Consider the following 14,909-nt stretch of genomic DNA (forward strand, 5'->3'; position numbering starts at 1 on the left):
TGGAGTATTTCAGATGATAAAACGCCGGATATGAAAGAGTTTACTGCACTGTCACCTAGGTAAAAATTGTTCCATGTCCCTGCCAATGTTAGTGGTTTTTATTAGGGTGATACAGTAGAAATAGGGCTTGAGTTGGAATTTCAGAGAATGCTGATTGGTGGATTCAGGCAACCATCTGAGGTGCATCTCCATATGTATCTCATGCATGTATCTCTTCTATTGTATAATCAACAGACATTTCATCATAAAATTCTTCTAAGGCTACACTTGAAAAACTGTCCACCAATGCACAGAGTTAAAATAGGATATCAATATCTTTACATACGTACAACAGCAGGGTTTCAAGTACAGCTGGTTGAACTGGAATGAAATGCAGAATTGTAGAATTTCCTACAGAACAGACTGGTTCTCACCCAACTCCAGCTAGGAACTTCCTGTGAATACTGAGTCTTTCCTAACAGTTAAGGTTTAAAAGGCATGTTTGCACACACAACAGAAAAATCTGAAGTGATTAAAGCCAGCTCATCACAGGAACTGTATAATATTAATGATTCTCTAGCACCTTTATCTCAGTTACATTGAGGATAGAATTAGGAGCATGTGGAAATTTACCTTATGGAACTTTTCTCTTTTGTGTTACAGTAGCTTGTTCTGCACCCAGGACTTTAAGGCTCAAATGTGCTATGCATACAATTCCAACTCATGTCAACAAGAGCCATCACAGGCGAAATGCAGCTGTATAGACTCTTCCAATGTTGTACATACTGAAGACCTAATTACATAACATGAAGAGAAACACACACCAAGAACTGGGCATGTTAGGAGACTAATTCCATTAATTCCATTGATAGGGTCTACCAGGACAGTCTCCTGTAGCCAATAAGTTGACTGGTATTTTGCTGTTTTTTTTTTAATAAAGAGAAGTGAACAGTAAAATATTATAGTTCCCTTTTTTGTGCGAACTTCCTGCTCCTTTCTTGCAACATCATTATAATTACACTCAAATAGGTTAAAAACATTGATTGCAATGTTAAGCACTCAAAAGTTAGGATACACCACACTTAAGGTTGCCTATGCAACCTTAATTTGGCCCCTTTGTGTACATGTATTAATCTTTGATTTCATACGTTTGTCCCTTTCTGCCTCTATTTCTGTCCGATCCACTTTGGTTCTCTCTCTACTCATACTTACTGCCCCACACCTTGGTCCTGCCTCTCTCCCATAAGCTTTCTGGTCCTATCCAACTCCCCATCACTTGGCTCTTGCCCCATCTCCCTCTGCTTTTATCTAATCTCCTCTGTCCTGTGGTTTATGTCTTCTTTCTGTGCTGTGCCTATATACCCCTCCAGCCTCTCTCTCTTCTGCCACCCCCCTACAGCCCGTCTCCCTTCAATACCTCTTGTTTCTGCTGCCCTCTCATTTTTTCTCCTCGCATTAGCCACGTCTACACGTGCCGGCTACTTCGAAGTAGCCACTCCAACTTCGAAATAGTGCCCGCCACGTCTACACGTGGCGAGCGCTATTTCGAAGTTGAAATTGACATAAGGCGGCAAGACGCTGAAGTTGCTATCCTCATGAGGAGATGGGAATAGCGCCCTACTTCGATGCTGAACGTCGAAGTAGGGCACGTGTAGCCAATCCGCGTCCCGCAATATCGAAATAGCAGGGTCCGCCATGGCGGCCATCAGCTGAGAGGTTGAGAGACGCTCTCTCCAGCCCATGTGGGGTTCTATGGTCACCGTGTGCAGCAGCCCTTAGCCCAGGGCTTCTGGCTGCTGCTGCTGCAGCTGGGGATCCATGCTGCATGCACAGGGTCTGCAACCAGTTGTTGGCTCTGTGGATCTTGTGCTGTGTAGTGCAAGTGTGTCTGGGAGGGGCCCTTTAAGGGAGCGGCTTGCTGCTGAGTCCGCCCTGTGACCCTGTCTGCAGTTGTTCCTGGCACCTTTATTTCGATGTGGGCCTCTTTGGTGTGTAGACACTCCCCTGCAGCGCCTACTTCGAAGTAGTGCTGCCCAACGTCGACGTTGAACGTCGACGGCACCAGCCCTGGAGGATGGGTAGACGTTATTCATCGAAATAGCTTATTTCTATGTCGCTACATCGAAATAAGCTATTTCGATGTAGCATTCACGTGTAGACGTAGCCATTATGGCTCCTGTAAACCACCTTCCCCATGTGCAGCCATCTTCAGTCACACAGCTTCTTCCTTCTCTTTCATATTAGCATAAGAAGCAATGAGAGCACAGGAGACACAATCTCTGTCCGTTCCAGTGTTTGGTGGCATGTTGTCCTGAGGCAGTTGGGAGGATCAGTTAGAGGGAAAGTGCTTGGATCCCTACAACTAGATCCTTGCAAACCAGCAAATGTCCACTTAGGTCCACAGATAGCTGCAGATCATCTTTTTGTAGATGCAGATACCAATTTTATATCTGCCCAGGGCTCTACCTACAGTCCTAAGCAGAGAATTAGTAGCGTGAAATTTACTTCTGTAACTGGGTAAATTACTGTGACCTTACATTACCATTTTGATAGTGCAAAGTTCCATTTTACAGCTTAGAAACATTCTCTCTCCCCTGGAGATAGAAACATTTCCTTCTACACCATACTCAGCTTCATACTACTACAAGATAAAATTTTAGGTTCCTTCAGACTGCACATCCATAGCTAAAGCAATGACGGTGCTTATCTGCTGTGATTCTGGGTAGTCTCTGGGACACAATCATTGTGAGCCTTCTGATCCACTAAAGGCCCTCTGCTGCCCCACTTGCACTGGGAGATAAATCCTCCCTTTTCTTTGATGTACCATCTCAGCGGGTTCTTGTTAAGAATAACGCAGTTCTCCCATGAGGCATGATTTTTTGTATTTTTTCACCTTGAACTATTTAAGTACAATTATGAAAAAAAGTTTCTGGGCAATAAGAGGTGAGAAGCTGGGTCTCATAAGAAGACAGACTGGATTTACCCTGTATTTTCTCTATATTCCTAATATGATTAGCTTTCCCCTGCTACCAGTTCCAAACACTTTTCTTTGAAACAACAATCAGAAAAGGACACAAGGGGGTTGTAGCAGGAGTTGGAACAGGGAAGCCTTAATCCAACTCACTGGCGTTGGCAACTAAGGAGGAAAGAGAAATCTCAATTTAGAAAAGAGGACAATTGGCAAAGAGTATAAAATACGAATATATTCATCCTTAGTGTCCTAAAACGTAATGTACAGGTTTGCTTTGTTAATTTGTTGCAACAGACAATATAATACTGATGAGAATTCAATGAATGGCAACATTATAATGTTATAACAAATCTCTGACCAGTATTTTCTAACCTTAATCCTTGAATCTCCACTATTGGGGTTAAAGGAAATGAATTTAGAATTTTCCTGCTGCAAGTTCTTTTAATGGAGTAAAAGTCATAGCATACATGCCATATGGATATTAACTTACAATAAAAGTTTAATATCCAACATGTAGGTACATATTTTCCTAAGGAACCAAACAGTTATCTGAATTTGACTGTAAATTTCTCAGGGGGTTCTTCTCCTTTGCTTTCAAGGTGTTTTCCTAGACAGGTTGATATTTTATTCCAATCCACAGTGGAAAATTCCATTATAGATCTCTTCATTGCCCTCACAAAAACAGCATCTTCAGGGTTCTCAAATGGAATTCTATAGAAATAACAAAAACAATGTAAATAACTGACATCATAAAAACAATTTTTCCTAACCATTTTAACCAAATTATTTTGCAAAAAGCAGTTATGTATAAAATAATGTTAGAGGCAGTTATTGATTAAACAGACTAATCTGTAACCAAGAATTAATTGTTTTTTTGTTTTTTGGGGTTTTTTTGGAAACTTTCTCTGTAAAACTTGGGATGAAAATGAGACAAAAGGAAAGAGATTCAGAAAAAGGCAGTGTCAGGGAAAGCCAAATAAAAGGAACTTCATTGCTGATTAAACAAAATTTGGTCAAGAAACTTGTTAAAATGTATTTTCATTAACTTTAAAAAACAAGTAAATGTAGGGCAAAATTATTAACATAATAATTGCTCATGGTTAGCTTTTACAATATTGCCACATTTGTACACAGGAATATGATTGTGTGTAGATACATATGGTTATAGTAGGAATTATAACAATTTCGTTACCCTTTTACATGTAAAATCTTAACCATTATACTGCTTTTATAGTCTTTCTTGCAGATGTAAATTATCACACATAGGCCGTGTCTACACTAGCCAAAAACTTCAAAATGGCCATGTAAATGGCCATTTCGAAGTTTACTAATGAAGCGCTAAAATACATATTCAGCGCCTCATTAGCATGCGGGCGGCCGCGGCACTTCGAAATTGATGCGGCTCGCTGCCGCGCGGCTTGTCCAGACAGGGCTCCTTTTCAAAAAGACCCCAGCTACTTCAAAGTCCCTTATTCCTATGAGCAGATAGGAATAAGAGGACTTCGAAGTTGCCAGGGTCCTTTCGAAAAGGAGCCCCGTCTGGACAAGCCGCATGGCGGCGAGCCGCATCAATTTCGAAGTGCTGCGGCCGCCCGCATGCTAATGAGGCGCTGAATATGTATTTCAGCGCTTCATTAGTAAACTTCGAAATGGCCATTTGCATGGCCATTTCGAAGTTTTTGGATAGCGTAGACATAGCCATTAAGGCAAATACAATTGATGTTTATTCATTGTAATTCTTCTGGGTAATCAAGGTGCAAACTTCTGATTAGCAGATTTTGAATCCAAAAACTGAAACTCCTTAAGTTTGTTTTGTGGGCATGTCATCCTTTAGTTGTACCATGGAAAATGTGAGTTGTAGATTCACTAAATCAGCGAGTGCAGGCAGAAAGAAACTCAATAGTACAGTCATTCATACATATGTGCTCAGAGGTTGGGTACAGTATAAAAACTAAATAGAAAAGAACACTGTACATAAAGTTTGCACACATTGTAGCATGTGCCTAGCTTTAATTATGTCAGTAGTTCACTGACTTCAATAGGTGCTTATAGTTAAGCATGTGCTTAAATACTTTGTGGAATCTGGGGCCTAAGCATCAGCAAAATGTACAGGCAGCAAGGAGAGTGGTACTGAAACTAGCACATAACTCTTGTTTTCATTTTGATTTGCTTGATTGTGTATTCTCAAGTGGATAGGTACGCATACTTAGATTGCAAAAGGAAATGGTGGTGAACTTATGTAACATATGCACTTACGTATCCACGCTAATTTTAAAAATGTTTTTCAACACTGTCGATGTTTAAAACACAGCTACTCACCCATGTTGCTCACTGATAAGTTAAAATAATTTGTAAAGTTATTTTGTAAAAACATCTAAAAATCTCTGAGAGCAACAGTAGCATCCTTTCCCTACCCCAACACAGAGGGAAAACTCAGTTTTATCTTATTTCTATAGCCTGGTCTATACTAGGAGACAATGTCCATGTAATATAAGCAACTCCAGCTACGTGCATAGTGTAGTTGGAGTCAACAAAGCTCAGGCTGAGTTGTCATGGCATCCCCACTGTGGGGGTCAACAGGAGAAACTCTTCCCTTCGACTCCCCTTATTCAGCACACTCCAGCAGAGTACTAGTGTCAACAGGAGTGTGATCAGGAATCTATTTACCAAGTCTTTAATAGACTCTCTAAATTGACCCCGGAAGATCAATCAATCTCAGCATCAAACTCCCAGTAAGTACAGTCATCCCTCACTATGGCCATGTCTACACGTGCCCCAAACTTCGAAATGGCCACTCAAATGACCATTTCGAAGTTTACTAATGAAGCGCTGAAATGCATATTCAGCGCTTCATTAGCATGCGGGCGGCCGCCGCGCTTCGAAATTGACGTGGCTTGCCGCCGCGCGTCTCGTCCAGACGGGGCTCCTTTTCAAAAGGACTCCGGCTACTTATTCCTATAAGGGGACTTCGAAGTAGCCGGAGTCCTTTTGAAAAGGAGCCCCGTCTGGACGAGACGCGCGGCGGCAAGCCACGTCAATTTCGAAGCGCGGCGGCCGCCCGCATGCTAATGAAGCGCTGAATATGCATTTCAGCGCTTCATTAGTAAACTTCGAAATGGCCATTTGAGTGGCCATTTCGAAGTTTGGGGCACGCGTAGACGTAGCTTATATGAGCACAACTGGTTCCCAAGTTTCTGCTTGTAGGCAAAAACTCAAAAGAGTGACACTAAATTCCCATTAAAATACATGTAAAATTCTCCAATTTGTTCCAAGTGCTTGTAACTTGACATAAACCAGTTGAGTTTAGTATTAGAGGGGTAGCTGTGTTAGTCTGGATCTGTAACAGCAACGAAGGGTCCTGTGGCACCTTATAGACTAACAGAAAAGTTTTGAGCATGAGCTTTCGTGAGCACAGACTCACTTCATCAGATGCTGGTCTTGGAAATCTGCAGGGCCAGGTATAAATAAGCCAGAGCAAGGGTGCGGATAACAAGGTTAGCTCAGTCAGCAAGGGTGAGGCTTACTACCAACAGTTGATCTGGAGGTGTGAACACCAAGGGAGGGGAAGCTGCTTCTGTATTTAGCCAGCCATTCGCAGTCTTTGTTTAAGCCAGAGCTGAGGGCATCGAATTTGCAGATGAATTGTAGCTCAGAAATTTCTCTTTGGAGTCTGGTCCTGAAACTTCTTTGCTGTAGGATAGCTACTTTTAAGTCTGCTACTGTGTGGCCTGGGAGATTGAAGTGCTCTCCTATGGGTTTTTGTATATTGCCATGTCTGATATCTGATTTGTGTGCGTTTATTCTTTTACGTAGAGACTGTCCAGTTTGTCGGATGTATGTAGCAGAGGGGCATTGCTGGCACATGATGGCATAAATTATATCGGTAGATGTGCAGCTGAATGAACCCACGATGGTGTGGCTGAGGATCACACCATCAGCCACACCATCGTGGGTTCATTCAGCTGCACATCTACCGATATAATTTATGCCATCATGTGCCAGCAATGCCCCTCTGCTACATACATCCGACAAACTGGACAGTCTCTACGTAAAAGAATAAACGCACACAAATCAGATATCAGACATGGCAATATACAAAAGCCTATAGAAGAGCACTTCAATCTCCCAGGCCACACAGTAGCAGACTTAAAAGTAGCTATCCTACAGCAAAGAAGTTTCAGGACCACACTCCAAAGAGAAATTTCTGAGCTACAATTCATCTGCAAATTCGATGCCCTCAGCTCTGGCTTAAACAAAGACTGCGAATGGCTGGCTAAATACAGAAGCAGCTTCCCCTCCCTTGGTGTTCACACCTCCAGATCAACTGCTGGTAGTAAGCCTCACCCTTGCTGACTGAGCTAACCTTGTTATCCGCACCCTTGCTTTGGCTTATTTATACCTGGCCCTGCAGATTTCCAAGACCAGCATCTGATGAAGTGAGTCTGTGCTCACGAAAGCTCATGCTCAAAACTTTTCTGTTAGTCTATAAGGTGCCACAGGACCCTTCTTTGCTGTTACAGTTGAGTTTAGGTACTTTTCTGATGTATTTGAATAGTTTGGCACCAGTAGTAGGATGTAGTGTACGTACATAAAGCAGGGATTCCCAACCTGTGGGTTGGGACCCAAATATTGGTCCCATTAGATTTGTTAAAGGTTGTCAGCTGGGCAGTTCCCAGCTGCATGTGGCTTTTAAAGAAGCCATTTGCAGTTTCTTAACATTGCTGCCTCCGGCAGATATCTATCACTAGAGATAACTGCTAGAGATGGCAGCTATGTCTATCACTAGGGATAGCAATTACCTTATGCCTAGGTGCTGAAATTTCAACACTTGAGTGAATTGGTTTTTAATGACTGTTACCTGCTGGGAGCAGGAGGGCTGGGGGAGCCACCCAGCCTAGAAGTCCCAGTCCCAGTGAAAAGGCTGTGGGGGGAGGAGGAGGAGTGTCTAAGGCTGGGGCTACTTAGGGATGTGGGGGGGGGGGTCTAAGACTGGAGGAAGTTTAGGGCTGCTGGGGGGTGTACAGCTGGGTGCTGTGTGGTGCTGCTGGGGGTGTGTGTAAGTCTGGGGGCAGTTTGGGGCTGCAGGGCAAGTCTAAGGCTGGGGGCGGTTTGGGGCTGCTGAGGGTCTCTAAGGCTGGGGATGGTTTGGCACCTTGGGGGGAGAGTTAAAACCTGGCTGAGGGTGAGGTCTTCAGGGCAGGTAGGGGAGGACTAATATAGTGAACCCTCAAGTTACCCAGGGGTTGTTCCTGCAACCCCTGCATAACTCAACTTTTCTTGCAAGGGGAGGGGAGCCAGGAACCACCAGGGCTGGTCAGTTTCCTGACTCCCAGAGTGGCAAGAGCTGGGAACCAGGGACAGGCTGGTTTCAGTCTCGCCATGGCTTGTGGGACCGGGAAACTGATCAACTCATGGCTGGTCAGTTTCATGTTCCTGCAGTGTAGGGGAGGGAACCAGGCTAAGAGCCTTTTTCCTCTTTCCCCAGCTGCAGGGCTGTCAAACAGCTGCATGTCTGAGGAAAGGGAAGGCTCCAGCCACAGGGCTGCAGGTCTCCCTGTCCCTCCCAGCCAGGGACCCCACAGCTGGAGCCAGTCACAGGGCTGTGGGTTTCTGCACGCCCCAGCCAGGGACCCTGCATTTGGCTCTGCTCCAGCCGCAGGGCTGTGGGTTTCCCCACACCCCAGCCAAGGACCCCGTGGCTGGAGCAGAGCCAGCCGCAGGGCTGCAGGTCTTGCCGCCCCTTGGCCAGGGACCTTGCGGCTGTCTCTGCTCCAGTGGTGGGGCTGTGGGACTCCTCACTGCCCCGACCAGGGACCCTGCAGCTGGCTCCGCTCCAGCCGCAGGGCTCCTCACTGCCCCAACCAGGCACCTGCGGCTGGCTCCACTCCAACCATGAAGCTGTGGGTCTCCCTGCACCCAGGCCAGGGACCCCAAGGCTGGCTTCACTCCAGCCGCGGGGCTGAGGGTCTTCCCGCACCCGGCCAGGGACCCTGTGGCTGGTTCATATAAGCGGGGGAACTTCACTGGTTTAGTGAACAAATGTAAGTATGTGTGTCCCTTGTTTTAGGAATACTTGTAAGTAAAGTACTTGTTAAATGAGGGATGAGTGTATAGACAAATCCTACACTTTATAAAAATTGCAACAAAATAAATCAACTGGGCACTGAAAAATTTGATCCCACAGGATGGCATTTTTTCCAGGAATATGCCTGTTTAAAACTAGGCAGTTAGAATGAAATTGCCAACTACTGTGCTGCTTTAACACAGTAATGTACAGTATTTTTAGTACTTCCTAATAGCAGTAGTTCTGAAAATACATTGAAGATAGCAGGAGGAGTGTCTCATCACAGATGGACACACTTTTTTCTACCACACCAAAAAAGACCAGAATATTTTTAAAAGATACTGGGTTTTGGCATGAGTTTCTTTCTTTCTTTTGGTAGGGGCAGAAAGGATTGAGTTAATACTTCTAAGGTGCGTCTACACTAGCCAGCTACTTCAAAGTAGCTGGCGCAAGAAATAGCCCACATCGCGTCTACATGCACCGTGCACTATTTTGACGTTGAAATTGACGTTAGGCGGCGAGACATCAAAATCGCTATTCCGATCTGAGGATGGGAATAGCGCCCTACTTCGATGTTGAACGTCCAAGTAGGGCATGTGCAGATGATCCATGTCCCGCTATATTGAAATAGTGGGGTCCTCCATGGCAGCCATCAGCTGAGGGGTTGAGAGACGCTCTGTCCAGACCCTGCAGGGCTCTATGGTCACTGCCTGCAGAAGGCCTTAGCCCAAGGCTTCTGGCTGCTGCTGCTGCAGCTGGGGGTCCATGCTGCGCACTCTGTGGACCTCGTGCTGTGCAGGCTGAGTGTGTCTGGGAGAGGCCCTTTAAGGGAGTGGCTTGCTCTTCCCCCAGAAGGGCTAGTTCAGCCTGTGACCCCATCCGCAGGCTTTGCTGGCCCCTTATTTTGACAGAGAGTGCTTGTGCGTGTGGATGCTCCACATTTCCTTCTGGGGCAGCTCCTTTTGACGTTCCCCATCACTACTTCGACGTTGAACATCAACGGCACCAGCCCTGGAGGACATGTAGGTGATACGCGTCGAAGTAGCCTATTTCGATGTCCTTACTTAGAAATAGGCTACTTCGACGTAGTGTGCTAGTGTAGACGTAGACCTAATGTGCAAAAACAAAAAGGTACAAACAAGCTACTTACTTATTTATGTGATTTGCAACTTCATAACCTGTAACAAGTTTATAATAAGTAGTTAAATATTCGTATAGCACTTTAACCATTAAGAATTAAAGTTTGTTCTAGCTCCCAGTGACTTGAATGATACAAAATCAATCCCTAGGAGTGCTAGCCATTACTACTGAGTGTTAGTTTGGCTATTGCTTCCTGGTTAGTAAATGTTTTCTTTTGACTTAATCTTGTGTAATTTTCATGTTTTACTTTCCCCAAACATACATTTTTTAAAAAAGAGATGATAGTGCCAACACTTCAACAACAAAGCAATGTGAATATTAAATGAAGAAAAACATACTGTTCTAAGATTTCCCTTTCTAACTTTCCAGGGGCCCTCATGAACTATGAGGGAAGAGATAAAAAATAACTAAAATGTCTATTTAATCATTTCAGAAATTATTATTAAACTAGTAAAGCTAATAGTCATTGTTCTGCATATGATTAACATTACAATCATAATAACTTAAAATTAACTTATTTTCATGCCCAGGTTCAATATTTCAAACTCCTGAAATGGGTTTTTATTAAACCAACTGCATGATGTCAAGTCCACAATAGAAAAAACTGTAATAGTGGACAGAGTCCTGTAGATAGGACATGAGTTTTTAGAACTGGTTCAGCGGACATAACAGTAGAATCACCGATAACCTTTATCTGCTACTGGAGTATCCACTATTGGTAGCAGAGAAGCTGCAACTGTCTAAAAAGTTGTCAATTTGGTTATAAAATAAACCCATTTTCAATGGCTCCTGAGTTCCATATTTTGCTGTTTAAGAAAATGTGAGTGTAGGCAAACTTCAGTGGGATTAATTGATGTGTTTAATGTTAATCATGTACTTTGTTACACCAGGGCCATACTGCATTGTTGAAGCAGGTATTTTAACAACTCTAAACAAATTCTCTATAGTAAAAGAAAGCTGCCCCAGTATTTTACAGTAGCAGAGTTTACTTAAAGTAAATGAATAACAGCAGTTCATCTCTGCTTACCTGATTTATTAATGAAAGTTTTTACTATTTTTGCTCCATTAAATTCAGAGATATAACAGAGAATAACCTGGATCATATTCCAGAGTCTGTCTACTTGGCAGAGGGGTTCATTTCCAGGTGTTTTGTATGCATTAAGTAATATGAAATATGCATACCATGCTATATATCCCATTATCTTTTTTCTTGCCATACATTTTAGGATGCATATTGGATGCCAGATGAGTTCATTTTTCAAAAAAAAATCATAGGCTTCCTCTCTCTCTGCCCCTCACTTCCTTTCTGGGAGGGCCAGTGCCATTTTTAAATTGCTGTCAACCACAACAAGCCCAGCAATGTGTCAGTAACCTGCCTTAAGCTTATCCTTTGATGAGTTTTGCTGATTGCTTTTAGGACAGACTACAAAACTTTTCTGGCTGTGGGGGTAATGTAATTGTGGAAAATGCTGGCTGACTCTTCAAAAATGGGTAGTTTTGTTGTCTGATGGAGGATTTTTCCTCTTCCCTGGCTTTAAAATAGGTACTCCTGCACTGCTTGCTCTCTATCTGTTTCTGGCTGGCAATTAGTTGTGAACCTGTTGTAGCCAGACAAACCATCAGCTAACTCCTGTGCAGAGAGGAGCTTAGCAATGTCCACAAAAGGACCCAACTCTCTGTATAGACAAAACATGACACACTGGCTTTGTCTACACTAGCTCCCAACTTCGAAGGGAGCATGGTAAATAGGGTGTCGGGAGATTACTAATGAAGTGCTGCATATTTTGAGGAGGAAAGGGATTTCGAAGTAGCCCGGGTGCTTCCATGTACTGGTGGTTAGCTGTTGCTACGTGCAAGCGGGCACTTCAAAGTTTAACACTTCAAAGTTGCCACAGGGGAGAATTAGCTTAATGAAGGGCTGCAAATGCTGCAGCCTTTCATTAGTAATCTCCCGACACCTACTTACCATGCTCCCTTCAAAGTTGGGAGCGAGTGTAGACACAGCCACTATGTTGCCATTTTTAGAAATTCACAATTCAAAGTAGAACTACATTTTAAATATCTACAAATAAAATATTTAATGAGAGATATTGTAAGTACTAAAAAACAAACATTATATTTCTAATTATATATATATATACACACACACACACACACACATATGTTGTATAAGTATATGTGTGTGTATGTAGTATACTTTAAGTAGAAGGATATAGACCTAGAGTTTTGGCTATATCTACACTACCTACACTAGAGGGTTTTGTCAACAAAACAGGTGTTTTTTCGAAAAAACCCATGGGGCATCTACACTAAAAATGCGTTCTGATGACATACTGTCGACAGAACTTTGCACTTTTGGAATCTGTTGATAAAAATGCTGTGTGGACACTCTTGGTGGCCCTCTGTCGACAGATGGCTTCTGACATAGCCCAAGTGTATTCAAATGCTATAGAAAAGGCTGATGTACTCATCTGCAACACTATTTAGGAGAAAAATTATTATTTTCTTCAGAACACTGAAAGGGCCTTTAAAGTCAGACAAGCACCAGAGGGCACCAAAACTCTAGCTCAATCTGTGACATATTCAGGCAATAAGGTAGGTGAGGCGATATTTTTTTAATTGAATCAATTGCTGTAGGTGAGTGAGACAGGCTATTATGTTTACACAAAGCTTGCCTCTCACCAACAGAAGTTGGTCCAATAAAAATATTACCTCACCCATGACTAAACCAACACAGCATACAGACATTCATGCCCTTATTCTGGAACCCTGGAAAAAATTCATTTCTGTGTTAAATCTATTTATTAAAGCAGAAAATGTGAGTCAAAACCTCCACATGAATTAGAATATATTTTCAAAAAGTAGTGAAATGCTATTCTTTTTCGAGTGTTTGTTCATGTGCATTCCACATTAGGTGTGAATAATTGCCACGTGTATCAGTGCCTAAAGTTTTTCCTTCAGCAGTATCTAGTGATGGCTGTAATGTGGCCTTCGTGGCGCACTATAAATGATGCTGCAGACTCCCTCCACCCTCAGTTCCTTCCTGCCATGAATGGCCGCGCACAGAACATTTCTTGCGCTAGTGTTGCTTAGGCTTCATTCAGAGAAACTTTGCAATGTTGCTGTAAATAGTTTTAGCATTAGAAACTTAGCAGTAGTTGGTGTGTTAGTCATGCCTGCCCCGAGCTTTAAAAAGAGCAGTTACTCACCGTAGTAACGGTGGTTCTTCGAGATGTGTCCCCGTGGGTGCTCCACAATAGGTGTCGGGCTTGCCCAGCGCCGCAGATCGGAAATCTTCCAGCAGTTTCTCCTGGATCACGCATGCGCCGGCGCGCGCCGCTCCCCTGCGCACCCCCGGCCACGTGCGCGATCCGGTCCCCGCCAGTTCCTTGACCAACTGCCTCGAATGCTCCTGAAAAACACTAGACAGAGATCTGAAGCAGGGAGAATGGGCGGGTGGTGGACCACCCACGGGGACACATCTCAAAGAACCACCGTTACTACAGGTGAGTAACTTCTCTTTCTTCTTCGAGTGTCCCTGTGGGTGCTCCACAATAGGTGACTACCCAGCAGTAACCCAAGAAAGGAGGTGGGTAATCGGTTTATATGCAGCTTGCCCCCGAGAGGACTGCTGTCAACAGACGGGTATCCTCTTGGAATACCCGATGTAGGGCATAATGCTTGGCAAAGGTGTCGTAGGATGACCAGTTTGCCGCTCTACAGATGTCTTTTAACGCGATGCCCTTGAAGAAGGCTGTTGACGCTGCCACCGCCCTGGTGGAGTGAGCCCTAGGCGGGGCCAGCAAAGGGGTCTTTTGAAGCTCATAGCACATTTTTATACAGGACACAATGTGCTTTGAAATTCTCTGTGAAGAGAGGCCTTCCCCTTTTGACCTGGGAGCGAGAGACACTAGGAGCCTGTCCGTTTTCCGGAAGGACTTAGTTCTGTCTATGTAGAAGGCCAACACCCTCCTCAGATCCAGGAGATGCAGGCGTGCCTCTTTGTTGGAGCTGTGAGGCTTCGGGTAAAACGAGGGTAAAACTATTGGTTCCTTAAGATGGAACTCTGAAGAAACTTTTGGAACAAAGGCTGGGTGCAGCCTTAAGGTTACCGCCTCCTTTGAGAATACTGTGCAGAGCGGCGTTGCCATCACTGCTGCGAGCTCACTCACCCTGCGAGCTGATGTAATTGCAAGGAGGAAGGTTGTTTTTATCGTAAGGAGATGTAGGGGAACTGTGGCTAATGGTTCAAAAGGTGGACCTGTTAGCGTGCTGAGTACCAAGTCCAAGTTCCACAATGGTGGAAGTGGTTTCCGAGGGGGGCACAGGTTTACCAGCCCCTTCAAGAACCTGGTAACGATAGGATGGGCGAATACTGTGGGCCCTTCTTCTGTATGCCGAAAGGCTGATATTGCGGCAAGGTGGACTTTTAGCGAGGATAAAGAAAGCCCGCCCCTCTTGAGGTCCAATAAGTATTCTAGTATTATCGGTATAGGAACGTCAAGGGGAGCTAATTGCTTGGTGGAACACCAGGCTGTGAATCGAGTCCATTTCTGCTGGTAAGTCTTCCTGGTGGAAGTCCTTCGGCTACATTCCAGGACTTGTTGTACTCCCTCCGTACATGTGCTCTCTAAGGATATGAGCCATGGATTAGCAATGCTTGTAGGCGCAGACCCTGAGTGTGCGGGTGCACTATGGACCCCTGAGCCTGCGTGAGTAGGTCCAGCGCCACCAGTAGAGGGAGCGATGGGCGGT

At 44.2% G+C, this 14,909-nt stretch overlaps 1 protein-coding gene across 2 annotated transcripts in view; it reads right to left on the reverse strand.

Annotated features, from left to right (window-relative positions):
- Positions 1 to 2,867: 2,867 nt before the first annotated feature.
- Positions 2,868 to 14,909, reverse strand: part of LRRC72 (leucine rich repeat containing 72) — a 98,379-nt gene continuing 86,337 nt past the window's right edge. For both annotated transcript variants that reach the window (XM_074984665.1, XM_074984666.1), the window contains 2 exons: positions 10,165 to 10,192; positions 2,868 to 3,661 (listed from right to left, as the gene is read on the reverse strand). In XM_074984665.1, coding sequence (XP_074840766.1) covers positions 3,496 to 3,661; positions 10,165 to 10,192 — 194 coding nt within the window. In that variant the 3' untranslated portion in view covers positions 2,868 to 3,495. The remainder of the gene's footprint in view (positions 3,662 to 10,164; positions 10,193 to 14,909) is intronic.

The sequence above is a fragment of the Carettochelys insculpta genome, chromosome 2, assembly GCF_033958435.1.
Source record: "Carettochelys insculpta isolate YL-2023 chromosome 2, ASM3395843v1, whole genome shotgun sequence".
NCBI lineage: Eukaryota > Metazoa > Chordata > Testudines > Carettochelyidae > Carettochelys > Carettochelys insculpta.